At 44.9% G+C, this 18,768-nt stretch overlaps 1 protein-coding gene across 2 annotated transcripts in view; it reads left to right on the top strand.

The window, feature by feature from the left end:
- Nucleotides 1–18,768, top strand: part of SPTBN1 (spectrin beta, non-erythrocytic 1) — a 547,674-nt gene that overhangs the window by 371,256 nt on the left and 157,650 nt on the right. For both annotated transcript variants that reach the window (XM_030195847.1, XM_030195848.1), the window contains 2 exons: nt 11,763–11,880; nt 13,019–13,177. In XM_030195847.1, the coding sequence (XP_030051707.1) occupies nt 11,763–11,880; nt 13,019–13,177 (277 nt within the window). The remainder of the gene's footprint in view (nt 1–11,762; nt 11,881–13,018; nt 13,178–18,768) is intronic.

Raw genomic sequence — 18,768 nt, forward strand, 5'->3', positions numbered from 1 at the left:
AGCTCTCTCTCTATGCATATGGAACGCAGTTCCCTGTCTGTGTGCAGAGCGCAGCTCCACCGCCTGTTGAGTGTACTCTCATCTCTGTATGTTTAGCACAACTCTTCTCTGCAAATTGGGTGAAGTGGAGCACAGCTCTGTGACTGCAGGTGCTATACAGCTTCATGTCTGCGTAGGAAGCATAGCTCCTTGCTGGCGTCTGGAGCGCTGCTCCTTGCCGGCGTCTGGAGCGCTGCTCCTTGTCTGCGTTTTATACACAGTTCCATCGCTACAGCAGCTTCAGTTCTGCAGGTACCGCTAACATCCAGCTCTTTCAGTGGGGCACTGCTTATCCTCTGTCTGTTACTCTCAGCTTCGTCTTTGCTTTCTCAGGGCATTTCTATCTTTGCCAGAGGTGTGCAACTCTTTCTCTGCCATGGTGTGTGGCTCAGTTTGTGTGCTTTGAGTGCAAATCCATTTGTTCTCATTGAGCACAGATCCTTCTCTGCCTGCCTGATGCGCACAGCTTCTTTTCTGTCCCTTGAGCACAGTTCAGTCTCTGACTCTGGAGCATATTTTCACCTTCCTGTTGGGCACTGTTTCACCTTGTTGGTCAACCCCAGCTTTTTTCTGCGGATTGGATATAGTAACTTTTCAGCAGTTGTGGCATACCACAGTTTAGACTGCTAGACAAGGCTGTCTTGTCTCCTGTTAGCCACCATTCCTGTGGCACCTTTTCTTGCCGTAGCCTCTTGGTGGCTGGCGAGAAGCTTCTCTATTGCTGGAGTTTGAATTAGTCTCTGCTTCTTTTGTGGCTATTTGGCACCTTGGGGGTCTTTTCTCCACAGTGTGGCTCTCTGTGCCAGAGCCGGTGGTGGGAGGCGGGACTGGTGGTTTGAGGCGAGGATAGTGCTGGGCAGACTTATACGGTCTGTGCCAGAGCCGGTGGTGGGAGGCAGGGATAGTGCTGGGCAGACTTATACAGCCGGTGGTGGGAGGCGGGGATAGTGCTGGGCAGACATATATGGTCTGTGCCAGAGCCGGTGGTGGGAGGCGGGGATAGTGCTGGGCAGACATATACGGTCTGTGCCAGAGCCGGTGGTGGGAGGCGAGGATAGTGCTGGGCAGACTTATACGATCTGTGCCCTGAAGAGCACAGGTACAAATCAAAGTAGGGTATAGACAAAAAGTAGCACACATGAGTTATCTTGTTGGGCGGACTGGATGGACCGTGCAGGTCTTTTTCTGCCGTCGTCTACTATGTTACTATGTTTTTGTCTCCTTTTGTTCTCATGGCTCTGTTCTTTCTTCCCTAAGTCCAGAGCGAGCTGGTTGAGGAGTACTCTTTCTATGGTTGTACCCTGGTATGCTGCTGTTCTTTTCTTCATGGTTCTCCTGGACAGACTAGTGCTCCAGTTAGTTGGTTCTCTCGACTCTGGAGTCTCTTCTTGTTCTGTGGAGTTTGATTCTCTCACTAGGCGCAGGTCTGGGTGGTTCCTAGGCCTTGCTTCCTTCTATGAAGTGTGGCGCACTGTTTGGGGTTGCGTACTCTAGTACTTGTTAGGGTCGCTTCATCCGACCATACTGGACTCAAGACAGGGGTACGTAATTTTTCTTTTGCTCAGGATGTTTGTTTTACATCCTATGGCTTCAGTTTCTTTTCTAGTGTCGAACTCTGTTCTATTTTGGTAGCCTGGTGGTTTGGATATTTGAATCCTTTTCTGCTGATCAGTTTTTTTTTTGCTGTGTGTATAGCTTAGTTGATTTTTCAACCTTCTGCATTCTTATTTTCTCCCCCCCTCTTTGGGAAACTGCTTTGCTACATCCCATTAGTCTGGACTGGTCTGGTATAGATGTCAAGGAGGGAAAAATTATGTTCTTACCTGATAATTTTCTTTCCTTTAGTCATGCCAGACCAGTCCAGATGCCCTCCCTGGCTAAAGTCTGTCAGAGTGTGGTTTCCTTTAGGTATCCCTGGCTGTTCCACGACGCTTCAATACGCTGGGATGTCCTACAGCACTGCCTACTTCATCTTCTCTATTCAATCTCCTGCCACTTGTTGTGCCAGCTCTGTATGACTCCTGTTACTTGGCATCACGGAGTTCTTTCCCCGGATTCAGGGGTAGATCTCTATGTGCTTGAGCAAGCTCGGTATGGACCATTCCCTCCCGCTTACTTTACTGTGAGGGGAGGTTGCAGTTGCCTTTGGCCAAGCAGGAACAGTGAGGTTCTGCATATTGGCTCCAAGACTTTGCCTCTTTGGTATTAACTGTGTTTTTTTTCTAGACTTCAGAGCACCATTGCTTGGCTATTCGAAATACTGAACATTCCAGGCTGCACGATACCCTTAAGGGGCGGTTTACTTGGAACTATTTTCTCTGTCTCCTTCCGCTGGTAGATGGACATAACCCATTAGTCTGGACTTGTCTAGTATGATTAAAGGAAAGAAAATTATCAGGTAAAAACATAAGCACTGCCACGCTGGGAAAAGACCAAAGGTCCATCAAGCCCAGCACTCTGTCTCTGACAGCGGCAAATCCAGGCCCCAAGAACCTGGCAAAAAACCCAAAATTTAATAACGATCAATGGACACTTCCTTCAGAAATCTGTCCAGACCCCCTTTAAACTCAGGAAGGCAAGCTGCCGTCACTACATTCTCCGGCAATGAGTTCCAGAGTCTAACTACGCGCTGAGTAAAGAAAATCTTTCTCCGATTTGTTTTAAACCTACCACATTCTAATTTCATCTTGTGTCCCCTTGTTCTATTATTGTTAGAAAGCGTAAACAAATGCTTCACATCTGTCCGCTCTATCCCGCTCATTATTTTGTAAACCTCTATCATATCACCTCTCAGCCGTCTTAAACCTCTCCTCATAGGGTAGTCGTCCCATCCCTTTTATCGTTTTTGTCGCCCTTCTTTGCACCTTCTCCAACTCCTTTATATCTTTTTTGAGATGAGGCGACCAGAACTGAATACAATACTCCAGGTGCAGTCGCAGCATGGAGCGATATAACGGCATTATAACATCCTCATACTTGGTTTCCATCCCTTTTCTAATAATACTCAACATTCTACTACTACTACTACTACTTAACATTTCTATAGCGCTACAAGGGTTACGCAGCACTGTACAGATTAAGAAAAGGACAGTCCCTACTCCAAGGAGCTTACAATCTAATGGCGAAATGTCAAGTTAGGGGCAGGCCAGATTTCCTGAATAGAGGTATGGTGGTTAGGTGCCGAAGGCGACATTGAAGAGGTGGGCTTTTAGCAAGGCTCTGAAGATGGGCAGGGAGGGGGCCTGGCGTATGGGCTCAGGGAGTTTGTTCCAGGCATGGGGTGAGGTGAGGCAGAAAGGGCGGAGCCTGGAGTTGGCGGTGGTGGAGAAGGGTACCGACAGGAGGGATTTATCTTGAGAGCGGAGGTTATGGGTAGGAATGTAAGGGGAGATGAGGGTAGAGAGGTGGGGAGGGGCTGTAGATCGAGTACATTTGTAGGTTAAAAGGAGAAGCTTAAACTGTATGCGGTACCTGATCGGAAGCCAGTGAAGTGACTTAGGGGAGAGGGGTGATATGAGTGTACCGGTTCAAGCGGAAGATAAGACGTGCAACAGAGTTTTGAACGGACTGAAGGGGGGATAGATGGCAAAGTGGGAGGCCAGTGAGGAGTAGGTTGCAGTAGTTAAGGCGAGAGGTAATGAGAGAATGGATGAGAGTTCGGGTGGTGTGCTCAGACAGGAAGGGGCGAATTTTGCTGATGTTATAGAGGAAGAAGCGACAGGTCATGGCTATCTGCTGGATATGCGTAGAGAAAGAGAGGGAGGAGTCAAAGATGACCCCGAGGTTGCTGGCGGATGAGACGGGGACAATGGGGGTGTTATCGACAGAGATAGTGAGTGGAGGGAGGAGGACAAGTGGGTTTGGGAGGGAAGACAATAAGCTCGGTCTTGGCCATGTTCAGTTTCAAGTGGCGGTTGGACATCCAGTTCGCAATGTCGGCTAAGCAGGCCGATACTTTAGCCTGGGTTTCTGCAGTGATGTCTGGTGTGGAGAGAGAAATCTGGGTGTCATCAGCATAAAGATGATATTGGAACCCATGGGAGGAGATTAGAGAACCCAGGGAGGAGGTGTAGATTGAGAAAAGAAGGGGTCCAAGGACCGATCCCTGAGGAACTCCAACAGCGAGCGGGATGGGGGTGGAGGAAGAACCCTGAGAATGTACTCTGAAGGTACGGTGGGAGAGATAAGAGGAGAACCAGGAGAGGACAGAGCCCTGGAACCTGAGTGAGGACAGAGTGGCGAGAAGTAAGTTATGATTGACAGTGTCGAAAGCGGTGGATAGGTCGAGGAGGATAAGGATGGAGTAGTGACCTTTGGATTTGGCAAAGAACAGATCATTGCAGACTTTTGAAAGTGCTGTTTCCGTCGAGTGTAGGGGGCGAAATCCGGATTGGAGTGGATCGAGAATGGCGTGAGAGGAGAGGAAATCAAGGCAGCGGCTGTGAACGGCGCGTTCAAGTATCTTGTAGAGGAAGGGTAGGAGGGAAATGGGGCGGTAGTTGGAGGGACAGGTAGGGTCAAGTGATGGTTTTTTGAGGAGTGGTGTGACTACAGCATGCTTGAAGGTGTCAGGGACAGTTGCAGTGGAGAGAGAGAGGTTGAGGATATGACAAATGGGGGGGGGGGGGGGTGACAGTAGAAGTGATGGTGTTAAGTTGGTGGGGATGGGGTCTGAGGAACAGGTGGTGCATTTCGAAGAGGAGAGAAGATAGGCGGTTTCCTCTTCGGTGATAACGGGAAAAGAGGAGAAGGAGTCCTGGGTTGGTTGGTTGAGGGAGTGTGTTATAGGGTGAGGAGGAGGAGGAGATGGATTGGTGGTGAATTCGAGGTTGATTTTCTGCACCTTGTCGTGAAAGTAGTCCGCCAGTGATTGAGGAGAGCGTGAGGGGGGGTGGGAGCGGAGGGCACTTTGAGGAGGGAGTTAAGGGTGGCGAAGAGACGACGGGGGTTAGAACTGAGGGAGTTAGTCAATTGGGTGTAATAGTCCTGTTTGGCGAGAAATAGGGAGGACTGGAAGGAGGATAACATGTATTTATAATGAATGAAATCGGTGTGGGTGCGAGATTTTCTCCAGAGGCGTTCAGCCGATCGGGCGCAGGAGCGACGGTATCGGGTGCAAGGGGTCAGCCAGGGTTGGGGATTGGTACGCCTTATGGGACGGGAGATGGACGGTGCAAGGGCGTCAAGAGCGGAGGAGAGGGTGGCATTGTATGTGGAAACAGCCTTGTCGACTACTCGGAGGACATGATGGAGGGGAGGAGATCAGAGATAGTAGAGGATAAGGTGGGAGGGTCGACCGCCTGGAGATTCCTAGAAGTAGTGGTTAGTATTGGGCGGGACTGAGGGGGAGGGTGATGAAGTGTGAAGGTGATCAGGTGATGGTCAGAGAGAGGAAGAGCTGAGCGCAGAAATTGGAGGGGGAGCAGGTAGAAGAGAGGACGAGGTCAAGACAGTGGCCAGATTAGTGAGTAGGGGTGGTGGAGCTCAGTTGGAGGTTGAAGGAGGAGGTTAGAGTGAGGAATTGAGAAGCGTATGAGTCGGAAGGGTTATCAGTGTGTATGTTAAAATCGCCAAGAATGAGGGATGGGGTTGAGGGCTCAAGAAAAACGGAGAGCCAGGGATCGAAATCAGTGAGGAAGGAAGGGAGGGACTTGTTAGGGGGGCGGTAAATGACTGCAACTCTGAGTGGCAGCAGGTAGAATAGACGGATGGAGTGAACTTCAAAGAATGAGAAACAGTGAGACTGTGGTAGAAGGAGAGGTTGAAAACTGCAGGAGGGCGAAAGTAGTAGCCTGACGCCGCCACCGCGGCCAGCTGGGCAGGGAGAATGGGAGAAAAGATAGCCACCGTGGCATAGGGCCGCGACTGAGGCAGAGTCGTCAGGGGTGAGCCAGGTTTCAGTTAGGGTGAGCAGTTGAAGGGAATGGGAGATGATGAGATCGTGGGTGAAGGAAAGTTTGTTGCGCACCTAGCATGCATTCCACAGGGCACATGAGAAGAGGAGGGGGGAGGAGGGAGTAGAGATGAGATTGGAGATATTGCGGAAGTGTTTGCATGGATGAAGAGAGGACGAGGACAGGTGTGGGGGACCTGGGTTGGGATTGATATCGCCTGCAGATAACAGGAGAAGGAGCAAGACAGTGCGGAGGAGGGTGGGGGAGGTAGAGCAATGAAGGCGGCGAAGACAGGGTGCGCTTAGGAGGAATGGGGAGGGGTTCATGGCAGAAAGGAGGTGTTGAACATTCTGTTCACCTTCTTAGCTGCTGCAGCACATTGAGCTGAAGATTTCAACATCCTATCCACGATGACTCCCAGATCCCTTTCTTGGTCCGTAACTCCTAACGCGGAACCTTGCATAACATAGCTGTAATTCGGGTTCCTCCTTCCCACATGCATCACTTTGCACTTGTCAACGTTGAACTTCATCTGCCATTTGGACACCCAATCCCCCAGTCTCACGAGGTCTTCTTGTAATTTTTCACACTCCTCCCGTGACGAGACGACCCTGGATAACTTTGTGTCATCTGCGAATTTAATTACCTCACTAGTTACTCCCATCTCGAGGTCATTTATAAATATGTTAAAAAGCAGCGGTCCCAGCATAGACCCCACATAATTTTTCCTTTCTCTGTAGGAGACGATAAGACAACGCTTACAGATAATATTGTCATTCGTCTCCTCTCCAACTCACTTAAATATGATCACGTTACCCCTTATCTCAAAGAAGCTCACTGGCTCCCTATTACCTATAAACTCATACTACTTGTTTTTAAAATCTATAGCCCTGCGCACTCTCAGATCCGTGTAGCAAAATCAATTAGTGATACCAAGCCATTGTGAAGTAACCCATAAGCACCCTAGGCATGTTATTTTTAGTGTGCAGGGGCCATATCTTTGGAACTTGCTCCCTGTTTCTCTTTGCCTTCAGACATCACTCGATCAATTTAAAACACTCCTTTTTAAAGATGCATATAAATGAGTTCAGTGTATTTCCAGCAGACATACCTTGGAAGATACTTGTAGCTCCCCCTCTTGTTCTTTCCCTCCCCCTTCTGTCGTATCAATTATTGTAGTTTTCCCCTTGCCTTAAGAGTCGTGTCTGAATTTTTTTGTCTACTTCACTTTCTACTGTATTTTAGATTGTAAGCCGCTCTGAAGTTGTCACAAAGGGTGGGATAGAAAACCTAAAATATACAGCTACCTTCAGTGTTACAAAGTGTTTTGAGAAACACTGCACCATTTGTTCTTGATTTATTACCCCTTGAAAACCAGCAGCAGCCCGTTTTTTTCGATGTCGTTTACCACAGTACAACGTTTTATGCAGATTCATCCTATTTTTAATACTCCTGGTGCAGGCCGAAATACGGCCCATGTTGAGTCCTGGTTGACAATAAATATTTGAACTTTTAGGGCATCATCTTGTCACTTTGTCTCCTTCGCTGTGTTGTTTATTTGCTTGGACTGCGAGTGTTCTGTGTGTTTGCTGTTTTCTGTGTGCCACCAGGGACAAACACTAGTAGTTAAAAAAAGCAAACTGTTGCTGTAGTGAAGATGTCTGCAGGCTGCTTGTTGAGCATCCAACCCCTGGCAACAGAAGCTGTGTCTAAATGGAATACTGAGAATGATGGAGAAAGCATGCAAGAAGAGAAGGGGGTAGGAGAGAGACTGCAAAAGGGGAGGGAGTTGGGAAGTGAGACAGTGAAGAGGGATAGGTGTTTGAGGACGTGAGCACAGTGGGGTTGGGATAGATTGTAAGGGGAAAGGGAACACCTGTTTGTCTACAACTAGAATCCACTAAATGTAATTGAATTTAGGATGTGGAAGTAATCGCTAGATATAAACCAACACTTCCACATCATGAAAATGTAGCTCAATACAATTTATAGTAAACTAATGTATCTATCGAAGGAAAAAAGGTCTCTCAGAGCTCCTGGATCAACACAATCTAATGGAGCTTAAACGGATCTTAAGTAATCCTCTGTTCATCATTGGCCAAAAAAGCCTTTAGTCATAGTGTCAAGTCACTAGTTGCTGTAATAACATTGGTTGCTACAAAACTCTCATTTAAATGCTGCTGCATCAGATGTTTCAACAACTATGACTGCATGGAAAATGAAACTTACCTTTCAGCTGCTCTTGCTACCGGCACTTGTAACTTCTTTTGTTGGAGCTAGTTCCTTCTCCCCCTCACCACAAGCCGACGATAGCCAGCGTTTCGTACTGCTGCTTCAGGGTTTTAGTGGTGGGGCTGCTTCTGCGAATGGAGAATAATGGCGAAATCACTCTCAAGCGATAACACGATAGTGGCGAATATCAGTCAGTCAGTTAACAGTACTTGAAACTGGCTTTAGTTGACTCTTCTGTGCCTCTCTAAGCAAAAGAGTGATTTAAACATGGCCTCCTATTTGTACGGTTTGTGACGTAAGACGCTCTCGTTGCTTGGTGAAAATTGTTAAGGACGCCTGTAAGTATTAACGTCTTAGAAAAAATGGCACCATTCAATACGTGAATCAAGTCCATTTGGTTCCAGCGATTTCAGCCAGAAAATCCACTTCTGTTCCTGCTGCACTTGAGTCACGTATTGAATGGTGCCATTTTTTCTAAGACGTTAATACTTACAGGCGTCCTTAACCATTTTCACCAAGCAACGAGAGTGTCTTACGTCACAAACCGTACAAATAGGAGGCCATGTTTAAATCACTCTTTTGCTTAGAGAGGCACAGAAGAGTCAACTAGAGCCAGTTTCAAGTACTATTGTTAATTGATTGTTTGATATTTGCCACTATCGTGTTATCGCTTGAGAGTGATTTTGCCCTTATTCTCCATTCGCAGAAGCAGCCCCGCCACTAAGACCCTGAAGCAGCAATACGAAACGCTGGCCATCTGCTTGTGGTGAGGGGCAGCAAAAGAAGTTACAAGTGCGGCTGAAAGGTAAGTTTCCTTTCAGGTTTGTAAAATTTTCCATGCAGGCATAGTTGTTGATACATCTGATGCAGCAGGATTTAAATGAGAGTTTTGTAGCAACCAATGTTATTAGAGCAACTAGTGACTTGACACTATGACTAAAGGCTTTTTTGGCCAATGATGAACAGAGGATTTCTTAAGATCCGTTTAAGCTCCATTAGATTGTGTTGATCCAGGAGCTCTGTGAGACCTTTTTTCCTTCGATAGATACATTACTTAACTATAAAGTGTATTTAGCTACATTTTCATGACGTGGAAGTAACTGTTGGTTTATGTCTACAACTAGACATATACTGCCTGATAAACACATCTCTCCACACAGATGTTCCTAGATTGTCCTCAAACACAAATATACACACCATGCCACCCATCACACTTGTACTAGCAGCCATAACACACCCTATATAGTCCCTCATACTTACCCACTCATGCAGCGCCTACCATACTGTTGAGACACAATTTTCTCTCTCCCCCCACGGATGGATGAAGGGGAACTACACCATTGTGTCACACTGTGTGTGCTTTTCATCTTGTTTTATTCTGTTCTTTTCCCTCTTTCACACATCCTTCCTGTTCTAAATTTCTCACCTTTGTCACTTTTCTTCACATACGTTACTGTTTTTCTTTTTCTTTTTCTTCACCCTCCTTTCTTCTGTGCTGCTTTGCTCCTTTTCTCTTTCCTTGCAGTGCCTTTGCTCTGACTTATCTTGTCCATTCTCTGAACTCAAATCTATTACCCCCTTCTCTTCCTGCACCCTCTTCCTTCCTTCCTGTGTTCCGTTCCTCCTTTTGCAGTTTGTTCTGTCTGCCTTCTGCTTTCACATGCCCCAGCACTGTCTCTTATCCCCTTCCTAAGATTTCTACTATCCTCTTCCTCCAGCACTTGCACCTCTCCTCTAGTCACTTTTTTTCTCATTCTATTTTCCCATCCTTGAAGCGCTGTCTACTTTCTGTACTGTCTTGTCTCCCTCCCTTTCCTGAAGGGCTGCCGTTGTTGTCAGGAGATGGGGATAAACACTGGCCAGCCTTTCCTTTCCCACAGCATGTGGTAATCCCAAGGAAATGGAAGGAAGTGGACCAACCCTCTGTTCTGTGTTAGGAACTGTTCATTCTCTGAGGACAAGCAGGCATGACATTCTCACATGTGGATGACATCCATGGAGCCTGGTGCAGACCCTGCCATACTGCACTGTCACTTTGAGACAGTGCCCCCACCTCGTGTGTGTGGGTCCAGCAGTCTAGTGTTTTCTGCAGAGTTAGAGAGGTTGGATTTCTAATCTCTCCTCAGCGCATCAAACTTTACCTTTTTGGTTCCTTACCTTTTTTCGGGATATTTTTCCTCATTCTTATTTTTCTTTATTAATTTTGTTTAATTTACTGTGGGGTTTTTTTAATTATTTTTTTTTGAGTCTGTGGAGCCTCTGAGCCCTTCTTTTGCTCACTCTTTAGCCCTGAAGACAGACATACATTCCTTAAACTTTCTAGAAAGAGTCTAGAATACTATTAGCCTCTAGAAAACCTGCACAGAACGTTTCAAGCAGAGATTTTCCCTCTGGTATACAGCCAGAGCACTCGACCCCATTTTTTCCCACCAGACTCACTTTCTACTTAGTTACCAGGTTTCATTATTACATTGTGAGCATGGCAGCTAGAGTCCCATATGTGAGAATATCATGCTCACTTATCCTCGGAGAAAGCAAAGTTACTAACCTGTAGCAAGTGTTCTCACAGGACAGCAGGCATATTTATTTAGATTTTGCTCACACCTTTTTCAGTAGTAGCTCAAGGTGAGTTACATTCAGGTACACTGGATATTTCTCTGTCCCAGGAGGGCTCACAGTTTGTACCTGAGGCAATGGAGGGTTAAGTGACTTGCCCATGATCACAAGGAGCAGCAGTGGAATTTGAACCGGCCACCTCTGGGTTGCAAGACCGGTGCTCTAACCACTAGGCCACTCCTGCACTCCTTCCCACCTCCTCTTGGAGTTGTCTTCTTAGCTTTAGTATTGTACTGCTGGTCCTGCGCGCGCGGTTGGGGCACTACCTCAAACTTTTGAAGTGACGGTGCAATATGACAGTGTCTGTACCAGTCTCTGTGGATGATGGCACCCAAATGTGAGCATATATGCCTGCTGTCCTCTGATAACGGGGGAGAGGGTGATTGTTAACCAGCATTCTGTTGGTAATGGTGACAGTTCTTCAGGAATGGGGGGAGAGTTAAGAGGACTGGCAACCAGCCATCTTATGCATGGTATCATAAACAGGTCTTTTGGAGGTGGGCAGAATTACCAAGAGTCAAAGGGTGTAACACACACCCTCCCACTCATGCAACAGTGCACAAGCAACTCTTTTGGAGGGAGCAAGGAGGAGACTGCATGTTGACAATCTGTGCCTCATAGAGTGAAAAGATGTGGACCCAGAGCCTCCCTTCCATCTTCCGTCATCTTGTGAAAGGCTGACCTATTGCTTGGGAAAGCAGAGAAGGAAGGGATGACAAACCACAGATCCTCCTTTCTCCTCTCTATATTCGAAATTGATTAATGACATATCAGAAGTGTGGAGGTGTAGCTCTGATTCTGATGATTCCTAATTTGGGACACATTTGTATGGATTTGGGGCACAGGCTTTAGTGTACCAGTGCCTTCCAACTTCTCGTCCAATGCCTTGTTAAGTCTGGTGATGTATTTTTTTTTTTCTGTCGTCTGATAGATGTGATGCTGTCCCTTCTAATTTATCTGATTTATTTTATTCATTTTTAGATTTACAGAAAAAGGAAACTTGGAAGTCCTTCTTTTCACCATCCAGAGTAAAATGAGGGCTAATAATCAAAAAGTGTACATGCCAAGGGAGGGCAAACTCATCTCAGATATTAACAAGGTGAAGTTCATTTTCTTATTTCACATGTATTTATGTATAATTTAATTGAAGGAGCTCTAAAAACATTAGTGGGTGGGCAGTACCAGTTCATGTGCAACTGAAAGTTTTCCAGCTGGTTAAGCAGCCGTATGTCAAACAGAGCTCTTTCTCTTGGGAGTAATGTCTTCAAACAGTGAAGCTGTTTTCTTGCCATGCTTTAAATTTCCAGTGCAGCTGTTAATGCCCATGGAGTCATAGAGAGCAGAAAGCTACAACTCCTCCAGCTGCCTTGAATCCCCGCCAGTTAGTTCTTCAGATATTTGAAGCAATTTCACATCTGTTATGTATCAGAGAAATTTGGCATTCAGTGTGATTAATTGGTAGAATTTTTGACATACTATGGAAAAGATACAAAATGTTGGTGTAGTTTAACTTGGCTATTCTGAGATGCAGAAAGAGGTGCAATAAAGGTGGATGTATGTTTTATGGCAGTTGATTTATGGTGATTTGCAAATACAGAAATTCAGTGTCTGACTTTATTTAAATTTCTTTCTGACTGAAGTTGGAATTTGTGTTACCAATATATTAGAAATTGAGTTCCTTGGCGGTCGTTTTTGTTTAAAAATGTACAGATAAGTGACTGCCTAATTTGGTAGCAAAATGCTATAGCACATTGGAGCTAATATTGTGGTCTTTCACATAGACCAGGCTGTCCATTTTGTATATTCCTTGGCAACTGCTGGCTAAAAGCTGCATTGAAGAGTCATACCCTTGTACTCCTTCCGTCGTTGACTTGTTAAGTTATTGGTGCTCCCAGTTCTAAGAATATGGGGATAAATTAAGGAAACTAATCATTCATAATTAAATTTATTTACATGGCACAGGTTAAAAAAAAAATAACCCAGTGTAAATTTTACGATGCTGGACAAATATCAAATGTCAACTATTAAAAAAGATAGGTGGTGCAAAATTCAACTTGGGAGGACTGCTCCCTGGACACAATGAAAATGTTTGCTTATTACTGGGGATACTCAAGCACCCACAGAGCTAGCCACTATGACAATTGATAACTCTATAACTTTTCTATTTTGTTTACTAATTAGTATGTGGTTTTCCTGACTGCTGTGTAACTGAGTCAAAACTGTGTTCTTTGATGTAGGCCTGGGAAAGACTGGAAAAAGCTGAACATGAAAGAGAACTGGCACTGCGAACTGAGCTCATACGACAAGAGAAACTGGAACAACTTGCCCGCCGATTTGATCGCAAGGCAGCTATGAGGGAGACATGGCTCAGTGAGAATCAACGGCTTGTTTCTCAGGTGCTGTTTTCAGAATTTACTGCTGTGATTACAAGTGCTTTACTGAGTTTTTCATTCTAGCAAGTGATAGGCTGGCTTTCTCCATCAATCTGGGTCTCGTTTTTAAATAGATGGTTCTGCAAGCCACTGTAGCTCGTAGCCACAGCCTTCGCATTTCCTGCACTGCAGGTACAAAGTATAATTTAGGAATTTGAGTTAAATCTGCCCACACTGCAGATTCCTTGCTTGAACATGAAAGATTGGGGAAAAAAGCCATCAAAATAGGTCTTTAGAAGTGAGCAAAACATAATTTGTTAAAAAGTTTATATTTATAATGGAAGATGTGCACGTAAAAAAATACTGGTACATTTTCAGGTCATTTTTGGAATTTTTCACAATTCTCTGACATTGTTTTAATTTGTTTCACAGATCTATGTTTAAAAAAATTAACATGTTCATCAGCTTAACAACTGTTAAACACATTCTCTCAGTTCTTTTAGGGACCTTAACAAACCAAATGCATGTTATTGAGCGCACCTCATTATTTGGGTACTTGTCTGTGTGTTAGACTGAGGGTTATCACTCGTCCCAAATGAATTAAAACTACCTAATACTTCTTTGAATTAACCAATGAGAGACGGCCATAAACCTTAAGAACATAATAAAAGACATACTGGGTCGGACCAGTGGTTCATCTTGCCCTTTCTCTCTTCTCCCTCCCCCTTTTCCCACCCCACCCCCTTTTTCAGCCCAGTGCCTTAAAAGGTGAAAAACAAAAGTTTAGCTTGACAGCTTTTTAATTTATTTGAAAGCTTCCCATATGTACATATAATATCATGAAGTAAAATTGAATATTACTAAAACTGCCTTTCTATTGCGAGGGTTGATCCCAAAAACAGTAGTAAGGCTGGCGCTGAAGACAGCTGAGGGGGAAGTCCTTGATACAGCCTAGTGATTAGGTGAAACATGCATGTCAGTCAAGCTTAAACCCTCAGTCTGACTATTGAAAAAGATAATAAAGATAATTAAGCTTAAGAAAATGAACTAAAAGGAAAAATAAAGATTAACAGCTTTAAGAGAAGCCGATGAGGAGGTGGGTGCTAACTCCATTGCCAGTGTAAACTATTGGTGATGAGCACCGCTGAGGCTATAAGTTAGAAAAAATACAAATGTTTTTTAAAAGAATGCTCTATAACATTTGAAAGGAGTAAGAGGGAGAACTAATTTGGATATCTAGAACCTGTTATATTTGAAGAGTTGAGTATTGAGGGTTCTATTGAGTGACATTTAAGAATTTCCTTGAAAAATGTGCATTAAATTTTAACTGCCAGACCCTCAACCATTATTCTAACGTTTGGAGATCCCTTCTCATTGTTTCTACTTCCTCTTGGGCATCCACTCTATTAGCTATCTTCATGTTATCCACAAAAAGGCAAACCTTTCCTTCCAACCCTTCAATATCTCTGAAAAAGGTCTCGTCACCTCTCTTTACATCTTTAGCCATTTTTCTTGCGCTTTCACTAGCCATATTTCCCTCTTTGCTTCTTTGAGTTTTATGTTTCAACAGTTTTTATTGATGACCTGTCAAATTTTTACAATCATCCGGGAGTGCACAGAACATATTCCAGTAGCAACACACTATTCGTTCCTGTACATTACAAAATGCCATCAAGTTTTAACTAATGAAACCCTTTCCCATACCCCCTCCCACTTCCCAGTTATATATCAGCAATTTTATTGATGAAATGAGCATCAAAACATACAAATCAAGATAGAACCGTATAAACAATCATCAAGCAACCCCTATCTTCTCCCCCCCCCCCCCCCTTACCCCTTCTGCAACATCACAGTTATAAAATAATTAACCCTTAATAACCACATGAATAAAAAAAAATAAAAAGAGGAGGGCATCCCAGCATACGCAGCAGGGAACATCTTCATTACCAAAAGCATTTTACCCCTACTTAAATGCATTCAAAATCAAACTTCTAGCCCTAGGCTGGAGAGACTGAATATATACTTCCCAGATAGCCATGAACATCTTCCTTCTCTTAGGGGAACCCTGGCCTTGTCTTTGTTCCAATAGCATTAATGCATGTAGTCTATTTCTCCAGGCCCAATAGGAAGGCATGACTTCTCCTATCCAGTCCCCCAATATAACATACTTACCCAACACTGCTGCTTTCTGAAGAAGAAGAACTCTGTTACGATTAGCGACATGAAAAGCTTCATATTTAAAAGCAATCCCTCAGGCGTGAATGTCAGAGAGTACCCCCAAAGCCCTTCAAAATAATGTAAAATGGCCTTCCAAAAAAACCATATCTTCGGGCATCCCCAAAAAGCATGCTAAAAAGAATTATCTTGATGGTGTTCCCACTCCCCCAATCTTAAATATTTGCTCCTGAGTAAAATAATCCCTATGTAGGATCTGAAACTGGCATTCTCTCAATTCTGCACTCACTGATATTTCATGTAACATAGAGGAGCATAATCGAACGGGGCCGGCCATCTGTAAGGCTGGCCCCCTAAAGTGGCATACCCTACCGTATTATTGAAACAAGATTTTTATTTATTTATTTATTTATTGCACTTGTATCCCATATTTTCCCACCTATTTGCAGGCTCAATGTGGCTTACAGAGACCTGTAATGGCATCACCATATCAGGGCACAAAGATACAATTGATGTTACAGAGATATCAAGGATAGTAAGTTAATCTGATCAAGTGATTATAAAAGACAGTAATAGTAAGGGATAAGTTGTGATATTTTGTAATTAGTTAAGGATTTTCGTGATAGGCTTTGGTGAAGAGAGAGGTTTTCAGCGATTTGCGAAAGTTAGTGATTTTGTTGATTGTTTTCAAGTGGTTTGGTATAGCGTTCCACAATTGCATGCTCATGTTGGAAAAGCTGGACGCATGTGTTAGTTTGTATTTTAGTCCTTTGCAGCTGGGGAAGTGTAGGTTAAGAAAAGTACGGGCAGATCTTTTGGCATTTCTAGGTGGGAGATCCACGAGGTCAAGCATGTATGACGGGGTGTCTCCGTAAATGATTTGGTGAATAATCGTGCAGATCTTGAACGCGATACGTTCTTTGGTTGGGAGCCAGTGTAATTTCTCTCTTAGGGGTTTTGCACTTTCATATTTTATTTTTCCAAATATGTCTGGCTGGGGTATTTTGATGGCCGGCCATCTTTTGTTTCGATAATATGGTTGGGGCCGGCCAAATCTCAACATTTGGGCCGCCCTTAGAGATCGCCGCCATTGGTTTTCACCGATAATGGAAACTAATGGCGGCCATCTGAAACCTGGCGAAATCCAAGCCATTTGGTCATGGGAGGAGCCAGCATTTGTAGTGCACTGGTCCCCCTCACATGCCAGGACACCAACCGGGCACTCTAGGGGACACTGCAGTGGACTTCACAAATTGATCCCAGGTGTTTAGCTCCCTTACCTTGGGTGCTGAACCCCCAAACCCCCCCAACACCCACTACCATAGCCCTTAGGGATGAAGGGGGGGCACCTAGATGTGGGTTTTGGAGGGCTCACATTTACCACCACAAATGTAACAGGTAGGGGGGGGGGAGGGGACTGCAGTACCCACTAAAACTGCTCCAGGGACCTGCATAGTGCTGTGATGGTTGTGGGTATGACATTTGAGGCTGGCATAGAGGCTGGCAAAAAAATGTGCAAAAATGTTTTTTTTTTTGGGTGGGAGGGGGCTGGTGACCACTGTGGGGAGAAAGGGGAGGCGATCCCCAATTCCCTTCGGTGGTCATCTGGTCAGTTAGGGCACCTTTTCAAGGCTTGGTCGTGAACAAAAAAGGACCAAGTAAAGTCGGCCAAGTGCTTGTCAGAGCCGGCCTTTTTTTCCATTATCGGCCGAAGCCGGCCATCTCTTAACCACGCCCCCATCCTGCCTTCGGTGCGCTGCCGACACGTCCCCTTGAACTTTGGCCGGCCCTGCGATGGATAGCAGTTGAAGCCGGCCAAAATCGACTTTCAATTTATACTGATTTGGCCAGGTTTAGGAGAAGGCCGGCCATCTCCTGATTTGTCGGAAGATGGCCGGCCTTCTCCTTCGAAAATAAGCAGGATAGTAATATAGTAGATGACGGCAGAAAAAGACCTACACGGTCCATCCAGTCTGCCCAACAAGATAAACTCGTATGTGCTACTTTTTGTGTATACCTTACCTTGATTTGTATCTGCCATTTTCAGGTCACAGACCATAGAAGTCTGCCCAGCACTAGCCCCACCTCCCAACCACTGGCTCTGCCACCCAATCTCGGCTAAGCTTCTGAGGATCCATTCCTTCTGAACAGGATTCCTTTATGTTTATCCCACGCAGGTTTGAATTCCGTTACCGTTTTCATCTCCACCACCCCCTGCGGGAGGGCATTCCAAGTAGCCACCAGTCTCTCCATGAAAAAATACTTCCTGACATTTTTCTTGAGTCTGCCCCCCTTCAATCTCATTTCATATTCTCTAGTTCTACCACCTTCCCATCTCTGGAAAAGGTTCGTTTGCGGATTAATACCTTTCAAATATTTGAACGTCTGTATCATATCACCCCTGTTTCTCCTTTCCTCCAGGGTATACATGTTCAGGTCAGCAAGTCTCTCCTCATACGTCTTGTAATGCAAATCCCATACCATTCTCGTAGCTTTTCTGCACCGCGTCAATTCTGTTTACATTTTTAGCAATATAACTGCTTCCAAAACTGAACACAATACTCCAGGTGGGGCCTCACCAACGACTTATACAGGGGCATTAAAACCTCTTTTCTTCTGCTGGTCACACCTCTCTCTATACAGCCCAGCAACCTTCTAGCTATGGCCACCGCCTTGTCACACTGTTTCGTCGCCTTCAGATCCTCAGATACTATCGCCCCAAGATCCCTCTCCCTGTCCGTACATATCAGACTCTCACTGCCTAACACATACGTCTCCTTTGGATTTCTACTCCCTAAGTGCATCACTTTGCATTTCTTCGCATTGAATTTTAATTGCCAAACCTTAGACCATTCTTCAAGCTTCCACAGATCCTTTTTCATGTTTTCCACTCCCGGGTGTCCACTCTGTTACAAATCTTAGTATCATCCGCAAAAAGGCAAACTTTACCTTGTAACCCTTCGGCAATGTCACTCACAAATATATTGAACAGAATCAGCCCTAGCACCAATCCCTGAGTCACTCCAATACTCACCTTTCCCTCATCCGAGTGAATTCCATTAACCACCACCCTCTGGCGTCTGTCCATCAACCAGTTCCTAATCCAGTTCACCACATCGAGTCCTATCTTCAGCCTGTCAAGTTTATTCAAGAGCCTCCTGTGGGGAACCATGTCAAAAGCTTTGCTGAAATCTAAGTAGATTACGTCTATAGCACATCCCTGATTCAGTTCTCCTGTCACCCAGTCAAAGAATTCAATGAGATTTGTTTGGCATAATTTCCCTTTGGTAAAACCATGTTGTCTCGAATCTTGCAACTTATTTGCTTCCAGGAAATTCACTATCCTTTCCTTCAGCATCGCTTCCATTACTTTTCCAATAACCGAAGTGAGGCTTACCGGCCTGTAGTTTCCAACTTCTTCCCTATCACCACTTTTGTGA

This window comes from Microcaecilia unicolor, chromosome 3 (assembly GCF_901765095.1).
Source record: "Microcaecilia unicolor chromosome 3, aMicUni1.1, whole genome shotgun sequence".
NCBI classification, from domain to species: domain Eukaryota; kingdom Metazoa; phylum Chordata; class Amphibia; order Gymnophiona; family Siphonopidae; genus Microcaecilia; species Microcaecilia unicolor.